The following is an 11,606-nucleotide window of genomic DNA, read 5'->3' as shown; positions in this document are numbered from 1 at the left end:
TTAAATTATGCTGTCAACTAAAAATTTACTGACAGCCCTACTAAATATAAACTATTAGAAATCTACAAGAAAAGAGGCAAGGCTTTGCTTGGGAAAGCATTTTGGAACATGCGCTGTTATTACAGTAGGCCTAAATCCTTTTGCTACAATACTGTTATCAATTATAAATATTATCAATTTACATAGGATAATCCTTGAAAAGAGATTCAGAAAAAAATCTACTTCTATTCCCGTGTAAATTCCAAGTTTTGCTTGTAAGTATTTCTTGCTTCTTGATACTGCAAAGTCCTCATCCCCTTCTTTGTGCCATCCGCAGCAAGACGAACTCCAAGTCTATAATGTAAAAACCCTTGTTGCGTTGCTGGCTTGTAGTACATTATGTACAACAACCTTAATAAAAGACAAGACATTCGTCTAGTGGCATATGGCATACCCTTATGGTTTTGAGATGACAGCTAGGTTTAAAAATCAACACGTTTTGCTGTAGCAGAACATATTTGGTTTTATATTTGACCACATAATAAGAAAAAGGAATTTCTCCGGTTTTGTTACAAACATCCAAATTTTAAATAGTTACTCTGATTAACTAATTGAAATGAAAAACAAGGGATTTTGGCATCGAATTAAGTTATTTTCATAAAAAAACTGGTTAAGAAAATCGTCATTTTATGACTAAAATGAAAGAAAAAAGCAGGCTAAAATGTGAATTGTTTACTATGATATATTTTATAAGCTATATAGCAAGTCAATACCTGAAGACATGTTATTTCACATTCCTGCCGAGACTTCACATTTTTTAACAACTTTTCACCTTTTGTCCTGTACTGCTTTCCAGGAACTCTTTCAAAAGCCCATGCTTTGTCTTGACATGTAACAATATTGTCTGAAAACAAAAATAATTTTATATAGAAATTAACCATGTCTTTTTTATTCGGAGTTATTTGGCTGTAGAGATAAAAACAAATGTAGGGATTAAAATGTATTTGCCCAATAGTTCTGATATTATCAGCTGTTAGAAAAAAGTATCAATCTGTTTTTCATATGAAAACTTTTAGTATCACTCAACTGAGTATCTAAACAATCTCTACGGATGGAAATTTGCCTCTTAAAATTCCCGTTAGTCTAAAACAAATAGCAGAACTTTTGTTTTTCATCGGAGAAAGTAGCCAGAAGCTTGTAACTACGACTCCAAAACTTTGCTGAAAATAATCAGATTTGACCCATCAGAGATTAAAGATATTTCTTCCGAATCGGAAAACTGTTCATGGCAATGAGAGGTAAGCAAATATCAACTTTTCTCTATAAAAACTGAAATTACTAGCTATAAAAATATACCTTTTATACTTTTCCCAAATGTGTATGATTTGTCAAGCTCAAAGTTATTCATTAAAAATCATTATCATAATACAATTTGCCTACTTCATCAAATTAAACAAGTAAGAGATACCTATAGCCTTTCTGGAGCTTAAGTTATTTATCTGAGAAAATAGATTTTCGTATGTTTCCTGAGAATTTTTTTTTTCAGGAGTGAGCGGACCAAGCCAGTAGATGCACATATAAGAAGATATGGTTAGACGTCTTGATTCCTTTGATGAAGGCAAGTAAACCTGCTTTGTTTTGTCAGTTTCTGCTAGATGAGGTGCCTGTGCAGCTGTGTGAAACGTCAAGTCAATAAGATATATCTAAAATTAGGCAATGCCATTGGAACAGGAATGCTGAATACAAACAGTTGTGCTTTACCCATAAAGTCGCATAAAGCTTAAAATCAGACCTATACGGTAGTTTTGAAGAAGTCTTAAAAAGGTATTGATAATCAAAAGTCACGAAAAGAGACTCAATAAAATCCAGCACAGTAGCAGTGATGCTTGACGTTTAATTTTGTCCAATAAACTTTTTATTCAGTTGGTACCGCGTGATCTGATTGCTCATGACTGGTCTACTACTACTTATAACTCACCGTAGCACCAAGCCGCCTGAAGCCAACACAGCTATGCACGCTCCTCCTCCATCTCAATCTATCCAAAGCCTCCCTCTTTGCACCCTCTCAGGAAGTTCCTATTTCCCTTAAACTTTTCTGTACGCCATCCTCCCATCCCAACCGGGAACGACCTGCTTTCCGTTTGGCCTTAGAAGGTTGGCCTACAAGGACAGTCTATGGCATTATATCATCCTTCATCCGCAGAACGTGCAGAACCTTCATCTGCATAACTAGTCTACTGAATATCAACTCCACCTACTTTGGAGTTGATATTATTATTCCTTTTGTAGTAATACGATATTATTCCGCTAGTGGCAAGCTGCACCAGAGTTATGCAGTTAGACAGAGCGTGCTCGTTTTTAATCAATTTTACGAAAAAGCTAATTTTGAACAAGCATCACACGAAAGTTTAGGTGATAGTTATGAATTTCTGCCTAATAGCAAGTTTAAGGTTCTACAAATAGAACTTTATAGTTGTGCTACAAATAGAGCAATAAAGTTGTGCAAAGTTGATGCGTTAGAGACCTCCCAAATTTACAAAATACTCCAGCAAGTATCTGGTAGATAAAGACACTCTGGGTAAGAAGTAAATTAAATGTAATCGGTTCAATTCAGCTACCACCCTTCATATGTGTATTGTGCAAGTTTTGCTGAAATTATTACTTGTTCATCAAGTTGACTTCTTTCCTAAGCCCTTAATGGTAGTGTTCTCACAAAGCAACAATATCTAGAAGAATATTTCATGGTTGTCACATTACCTGTCTGCAACAACATCCATCCTGGGAAGCAGGGCTTGGTTTGTTTGCAAAGGATAGTCGGAATAAAATTTTTACCTCTCTAAAAGTTAGCAATGGAAGAGGCTAGTTTTCTGACGGCGTTACAGATGTAGTAAGAGCTTATCTTGCAACTAAGGTTCATACCACCACAGACATTCTTGTTGCAGTGAAGATTCATTCAACAGTTGTATATTTTGCTTACATTCCAATTGATAAGAAATACAAGAAACCTGACAGAATATTTAGCGAGGGTTACAGCACAATCTCCAAATCTGTCCCAGGTGCTCTGGATCTTATATTCAGTCGTCCCAAATGGATCATTAAACTTCACGATGACTCTAGCTTTCTAATTCAAAAAATTCTTTCTTCGTCCATCTCTTTTAAGTATTAAATGGCATCCACTCCACATAGATTCTCAAATCGGGGTCAACCTCGAGCTACCCTTTTTTCAAACTCCTACACAAACCACCACTGAAACAGTTATAAAAGTAACAGTGACTGACATTAATTCTTATAATTTAGATCTTGACCTTCGGCAAAGCTCAAGTATGTGGCCTTGTCAATTCCCAAAGTGTAGGGCAAAGATGGTTCTATAAATATAGGTGACATAAAGAATATATTTAACTTTTAAAATCAGTCTGCGGTGATGACTTAACAAGAATAAAGGACCACTCGAAACGCTGAAAAAAGTTCGCCATTAATTGGGTAAAAAAAAGCGGGTTGGGCTGAATATCTATACAAGCGGCCTGATTCACGAAATGCATTGCGTTGGCAAATAGGCTGTTCTTATAAGAAAAGTAAGGGCTGAATATTTAATACACCTAATAACCCGTAGATAGGGGAAGCCTGGCATACCAAGGGTTCTGGCATTTCATGCAGTAATATTATCTAAAACCTCGTAGCGGCCCTGTGAACAGAGTGCGTTTCCATACTAAAATTCATTTTTCTAAGTTACTGGCTAAACATCGTGCAAGTATAATTAACCCAAATAGTGATATAGTTCCTTCAGACCCTTCATCGATGTGAAAGCTGAAAGGGTAAGAAGTAAAGGGGTCAATCCGATGGTAAGTTCACAAAAGAGGCATATTGGACCTCAATTTATGAATTAGAGTCTTCGCCCCCGGATCAAATAACTCAACTTCAGTATGAATCAGCGGTATAGCACTCGAGCGTCCAGACGAAGTTACAGGTTTTGTAGCTGCAGCGTCTATGGTGAATGAAGCTATAAGAAAATTAAACAAAAAAAATATTGAAGAGATGTTGATGAAATTAACTACATGTTTGTTAAGTCCAACTGATAGGCCATTGATTATTATATACAAAGGCTTTAGGTAGAAAGTTAACATATCCCAAATTTACTGAATAATAGTCTTGATACCAGTAGCAAGTTGTACTACAAGGTTTTGTGTTTCACAGAATATGCACTAGGCTATTTAATAATCCAGACGATATCCTGAGACCAATCAATCTGTTTTTCCAAATGAGGAAAAATTTTCCAACAGCTCAGTAATCATGTTTTCATAGCTTCAGATAGAATTACCTATGTAACTCTTTCAACTGGGTCAAATTCTAAATGGGTTCATTTGGCTCTTGTTGACAATTTTTCGGAGAAAGTCAGCCGTAGCTACGTAGTAATTTGTCAAGGAACAGTTTATAACTGGTAGGCCTATAGAGTATTTGTGCTATTTCAAATATTCTGTCTTTATCTCTTTTCTGTCCCATCTTACGAAGACGGGACGTAAGAGCTCTAAGATCTTTTCATTCTAAGCATTATAATGCCTTTTAAATTAGTTGTATCCCTATGATTACTTCTACAATACAGATAGCAGTTTAACATGGCATTTCCACCGGCCCATTATAAGTGGAGGTCCTAGCCCCTCAAGCCGTCACACCTGTGGAATTAGGACTCGTGTTTCGAGGTGTAATATGCTATACGCACTTTTATTTCCTATGGCGAGATTCCCAAGACACACCCTTCTGGACCCCAATGACATCACACGACATACCCCATTTTAAACGGTCAGGTCTAATATGGATGATACGATCGTATGTGACAAGGTAGACTCCAGGAGCCATAGGGGAACACCCGCTTGTAACTTAACGACAGCACACTCCTTATGTGATATCACGTAATGACAGCGCAACCATCGCTGTTACATAATACCTTTTTGGCATTTATTTTTCGGGCAAAACGTTCAAAGCGTTTTTTCTTTCTTTTAACTTAATGGCAGTGCACACTTTATGTAAGGTTAGCACACAACTTAAGCAATTGCGGTGCACTTTTATGTAATAGCGGCGCACATCACTGTCACATCATACCTTTTTTCGGCATTTTATTTTTCCCCCGAAACATTCAAAGCATTCCTTTTTTCTTCATTATTTAGTCCTTTGTCCTCACTGGGACTCAAAAGGTCAATTTTCTTCCAATTGGAAAGCGCTCCAAGCAACACGACTATACTGTCATTGCCATAATCTGTATTAGGGAAATAATTTCAAGAAATAGCACGTTCCCCTGACATCAAAGACAAACCATTGTCTGTTCCATGACACTCCCAGGTGTTCCCTAGCAAGCGCCATTGTTTTTCCCTCAAAAAAAAGAAGCCCCTTATAGAAGCCGAAAAATAGAAGTCAGCTATCTATTGACTTCTCAAATGTGTCTTAAAATTGAATTATGTCTTAAATTTGCACCTAATATAAACCTTTCCCTCTGGAAATGATTGGTAGAGGAGGGTGGGGCGTATTGTAACGATGGTGTAAAATCTAACATCCCACTCAAAGAACCAGTATGTTTTTGTTAAAAAATTCTTAACAGGGCTTAAATTTGCATCTAATGTCAGCCCTATCCCCTGGTATTGCATGCTAGGATCTCCAACTTTCTATAGTACACAGCTCTTTTTGCATATATTACGATAAGCCTTTTTTCATGTTTGATTTTCTGTTTGTAGCGTTTTTTAACTGTTTTTTTTTCAGTGTTTTTAACATTGTTTGTAAATTTGTTTGAAATAATAAAATTTTTATTAACGAAGTCTGTATTTTTAAGATTTATTGTTTAGCACGATCAGGGTCTTTACACAATTTGAGCATCCCTTAGTCTTTTTCACTAGAAATACATTTAGAGCAATTTTGTCTAAAAATAAATATTCCTTCTGCGTATTTAAAAATGGTGCGCTGCTAGGGGAACACCTGAGCGTCTTACAGGGAAATTAATTTCCCTGTAATTTTTTCTTCAATTTTTTCTATTTTTCGGCTTCTATTTTTTTGAGGAAAAAACACTGGTATTAGAGGGAACACCTGGCCAACTTACAGGGAAATCAACAGATAGCTAATCAACAGATAAGGGGCTTCTATTTTACGAGTGAAAAACAATGGCGCTAGCTAGGGAACACCTGGGAGTGTCATGGAATAGACAGAGGTGTGTCTTGTTACGTCACAGGGATGTGTTATTTCTTGAAAGTATTTCCCTAGTACAGAATATTGGGAATGGCAATTTAGTCGTGTTGCTTGGAGTGCATTCCCATTGGAAGAAAATTGACCTTTCAAGTCCCAGCGAGGACAAAGAACTAAAAAATAAAGAAAAAAACTGCTTTGAACTTTTCAGGCGAAAAATAAAATGCCGAAAAAAGGTATTATGTGACAGTGACGTGCTCCGCTATTACATAAAAGTGCGCCGTCACCGCGTAAGTTGTGTGCTGATCTTACATAAAGTGTGCACCGCCATTAAGTTAAAAGAAAGAAAAAAAACACTTTGAACGTTTCGAGCGAAAAAAAAATACCAAAAAGGTATTATTTTACAGTGGTGGTTGCACTGTCATTACGTGACCTCACATAAGGTCTGTGCTTTCGTTAAGTTACAAGCAGGGGTTCACCCATTGCTCCCGGAGTCTACCTTGTACGATGGTTTCATCCATATTAGACCTGACGGTTTAAAACGGGATGTATCGTATGACGTCATTGGAGTCCAGAGTTGCCATCTGAAATAAGATTGCGTCAAGCATATTACACCTGAAAACCTGAGTTGCATTGCACAGGTGTGACGGCTTGAGGGGCTAGGAGCTCAACTTGTAATGGGCTGGTAGAAATCCAATGTTAAAGTAGAGATGCCATAATATCTCCGGTACCCACACCAGATATGGGCATAGAACCACGTGGTTTATGGACTTTGTCAGTGAGAATTTGAAAAACAGGAATTTTGTCACATTTATGGATGGTTTTATGGATTTTGTCAGTGAGAATGAAAAAACAGGAAGTTTGTCACATTTATGTCTGTTTTCATGGATGGTTATGTGTGTTGATTATTTGATGTTTTTATGGATTATTGAGTCTAATGTGGGCAGGTCAATGACACTTCCTTCTTGTTGTTGCTCGATGCAAATGCCAAGGTCAATGTTGTTATTGTTTTGAACAGAGTCATTAGAGAGAACACGTGGTTAATAGGGTCAATGTTGTTGTCGTTCGAAGCAAAGTTAATGACACTTCCTTCATGTTCGAGGCAGATGTTATGATCCAGAAATAGTATTTGTTATTGTTATTAGAGCCAGATGTTATGAGGTTCACGGAAAGAGTTAATGACACTTACTTCAAGTTCGAGGCAGATGTTATGATCCAGAAATAGTATCTGTTATTGTTATTCGAGCCAGATGTTATGAGGTTCCCGGAAACAGTTAATTAATGTCTGACAGATGACGTCAAGTTAATTAATGTCCTTGCATTTCCAAAGAGAATTGTCACCGAGAAACAGTTAGATCACACATGATGTCATGATTGATTGATTGGCACAAAAGGGGAATTAATTTGTTGTTCTATAGAGAATTGATTCACGAAAGGAAAATTAATTTGTTGTTTCTAACAAGAGAATCGTTTCCGAGCAGACGTATTGATCTTAGCGCGCGAGAAGGTTTCCTATTAATTTGAAATGCATTGGCACAGAGATGCCAAACAAAAGGAACATGCCGAAAGTCCGTTTAGGGTTAATTTTGGCGAAACCGTTTTAGCTATTTTATGGAACTATTTCGGCGAAACAGCTAGAGACATTTTAAAAGGTGATTTTTGAAGAGATTTTGGAAGAGGTTTTGAGTGTGGTCATTATAATACACAAGTTGTATTTTAACAGTGTTGTGAGGTCCTCTACCCCAACCCCAAAGGCTTCTCATACCCCACCCCAACCCCGAAGGAAGCCCCCTGTCCTCAAAGGCCCACCCAGACCCCCAAAGGCCATCCCCGGGTCCCCCAAAGGCCCATCGAGCTCCCGACGGACCAAGGGGATCCCAAAGGCCCTCCACCGGTCCCCAAATGTCCCCCATGCCCTCAACTGCCCTCCCGGTGCCCCGATGGAAGCCCCCCGGTCCTCAAAGGCCCCCCAAGCTCTCAAAGGGCCAACGGAGCCCCCAAAGGCCCACCCAGACCCCCAAAGGCCATCCCCGGGGCCCCCAAAGGCCCATCGAGCTCCCGAAGGACCAACGGGATCCCAAAGGCCCTCCACCAGTCCCCAAATGTCCCCCCGGCCCTCAACTGCCCTCCCTGTGCCCCGAAGGAAGCCCCCCCGGGCCTCAAAGGCCCCCCAAGCGCTCAAAGGGCCCCCGGAGCCCCCCAAGGCCCCCCCCGACCCCCCAAGGCCCACCCCCGGGCCCCCAAAGGCCCAACGCGCTCCCGCAGGACCAACCGGCTCCCACAGGCCCTCCACCGGTCCCCAAATGTCCCCCAAGACCGCAACTGCCCACCCAGTGCCCCCAATGCCCGCCCGGTGCCCCAAAGGCCCTCCCTGTGCCCCAAAGGCCCTCCCCCGGCCCCCCAAAGGCCCCCCAAGGTCTCAAAGGGCCTCCGGAGCCCCCAAAGGCCCACCCAGACCCCCTAAGGCAATCCCCGGGCCACCCAAAGGCCCTTCCCAGGCTTCCAAAGGCCCTCCCTCGGTCCCCAAAGGTCCCTCAGGCTCCCAACGGGCCCCCCGGACCCCCAACGGCCTTCCCCCCGCACCCCAAGGTCCACCCGCCACCCAAAGGCCCAACGGGGTCCCCAAGGACCCCCCGCCCCCCACAAGGCCCGCCCCCCGCCCCCAAGGCCCACCCCCGGCCCCCCACGTCCCCCACACCCCCAAACGCCCTCCTTGTGCCACAAAGGCCAACCCCCGGCCCCCCCAAGCCCCATCGATCTCCCCTAGGACCAACGGGGTCCCAAAGGCCCTTCACCGGTCCCCCAATGTCCCCCAGGCCCCCAACTGCCCCCCGGACCTCCAAAGGCCCACAGGGCTCCCAAAAGACCACCGGGCTCCCAAGGGCCCTCCCCCGGTCCACAAAGGTCTCCCGGGCTCCCAAAAGACCACTCAATCCTCAAGGGCCTCCGGATCCCCAAACGCCCTCCCTGGGCCACAAAGGTCCTCCCCCGGTCACCATACATGCAAACACAAACTTACACACACACAAAAACTTACACACACACACAAAAACTCACACACACACACACGAAAACTTACACACACACGAAAACTTACACACACACGCCAAAACTTACACACACGAAAACTTACATGCACACGAAAACAAAAATGTACACAAAAACTTACACACACACACACACACACACACACACAAAACAAAAAACAACAAACACACAAAAACTAACACAACAACACACCCAAAATAAAACCAAAAACCACACTTACAATAAAAAAACAAAAAAAAAACACAAACTAACACATTAACAAAAAAAACTCACACACACACTCACAAAAACTTACACACACACACACACACACAAAAATAACACACACACACACACACTAAATATAACAAACACACAACAAAAAATACACACACAAAAACTTACACACACACACACACAAAAAAACTTACACAATCACACGAAAACTTACATGCACACAAAAACATACATGCACACAAAAACTTACACACACACACACACACACAAAACTAACAAAAACACAAAAACGAACAAAAACACACACAAAACAAAACAAACACACAAAAAAACACTAAAACACACAAACACAAAAACTTACACATCAACACAAAAAACACACACACACACCCACAAAAACTTACACACACACACACACACACTCACAAAACATACACACACACACACAAATACGAAAAAATACACACACACGCAAAAAAAATCACAAACAAAAACAAACACAACCACAAGAAAACAAACAAACACACCCACAAACAATTACACACACACACACACACACACAAACTAACACAAACACAAACACTTACAAACACACACACACACACAAACACACACACACAAAAACTAACACAATCACAAGAAAACATACATTCACACAAAAAATTACAATCACAAAAAAACTTACACACACACACACACACACAAAACTAAAAAACACACACACACACACACGAACTAAAATAAAAACAAGAACACACATAAACCACCAAACACAAAAACTTACAAAAACACACATACACACACACATACACATGAACACAAAAAAACTCACACACATGCACAAAAACTTACACACACACACACACACACGAAAAATCACACACACACGAAAAAACTTACACACACAAAAACTTAGACACACACACACACACAAACACAAAAACTTACACACACACACACACACACACACACACAAAAACTTACACACACACACACACACACACACAAACTAAAGAACCCAAACAAACACTAAAACACACACAAAAACTTAAAGACACACACAAAAAACTTACACCCACACACAAAAACATAGACATGCACACAAACACTTACACTCACACAAAAAATAACACACACATAAAAACTTACACACACACACACAAAAAACTTACATCCACAAACAAACGAATAGAACCACAAAAACTTAAAAAAAAAAAAAAAGACTTAGACAAACAAAAAAATACAAGCACACAAAAACTAAAAAACCCACACGAACACAAGTACATTCACACACAAACTTAAAATCTAACAGAAAATAAAACACAAGCACACAAACTAACACACACACACACAAAAACACTTACACACACACACACAAAAACATAGGCAAACAAAAAAACTTACAACACCACAAAAAAAAAAAAACCAAAAAACTCTTACACAAGCACACGACCAAACACAGTCACACACACACTTACACACACACACACACGAACACTAACTCACACACACGTCAAAACTTACACACACAAAAGCTTAGACACACAAAAACTGACACACACACAAAAACTTACACACACACGCCAAAACTTACACACACATACAAAAACTTAGACATACACACACACACACAAAAACTGACACAAAAACACACACACACAAACTTACACACAAAAAAACATACACACACACACACAAACACACACAAACTTACACACACACACAAACACAAACTTACACACACACACACACAAAAACTAACACACACACACAAACATACACACACACACAAAAACATACACCCACACGCAAAAAATTACAGTAAAACAAAAACTTACATGCACACAAAAACTTACACACACACACACAAAAACTTACACACACACACACACACAAAACTAAAAAACACAAAAAAACAAACACAAACACACACACATACACGCACACACACACACCAAACACACACACAAAAACTTACACATTCAAACACAAAACTAAAATCCACACACAAAAGATGAGACACACAAAAAAAAACACACACACACACAAAAACTAAGACCAACACGCAAAAACTTACAAGAACACAAAAACTTACATCAACACAAAAAATTACAAACACACAAAAAATTACACTCCCGCACACAAACTTACACACACACACAAAAACTTACACACACACACACGCATGAAAACTTACACAC

The 11,606-nt window shown here is 40.0% G+C and overlaps 1 protein-coding gene across 1 annotated transcript in view; it reads right to left on the bottom strand.

The window, feature by feature from the left end:
* Positions 1-3,824: 3,824 nt before the first annotated feature.
* Positions 3,825-11,606, bottom strand: part of LOC148956361 (uncharacterized) — a 63,307-nt gene continuing 55,525 nt past the window's right edge. Inside the window, exon 6 of the mRNA XM_089090464.1 lies at positions 3,825-3,976. Within this exon, the coding sequence (XP_088946590.1) occupies positions 3,825-3,976 (152 nt within the window). The remainder of the gene's footprint in view (positions 3,977-11,606) is intronic.

The sequence above is a fragment of the Artemia sp. Qi Xiang Cuo genome, chromosome 1, assembly GCF_049724085.1.
Source record: "Artemia sp. Qi Xiang Cuo chromosome 1, ASM4972408v1, whole genome shotgun sequence".
Taxonomy (NCBI): domain Eukaryota; kingdom Metazoa; phylum Arthropoda; class Branchiopoda; order Anostraca; family Artemiidae; genus Artemia; species Artemia sp. Qi Xiang Cuo.
Note: the sequence above shows the minus strand (reverse complement) of the source record. Positions and strands in the feature narration are given on the sequence as shown.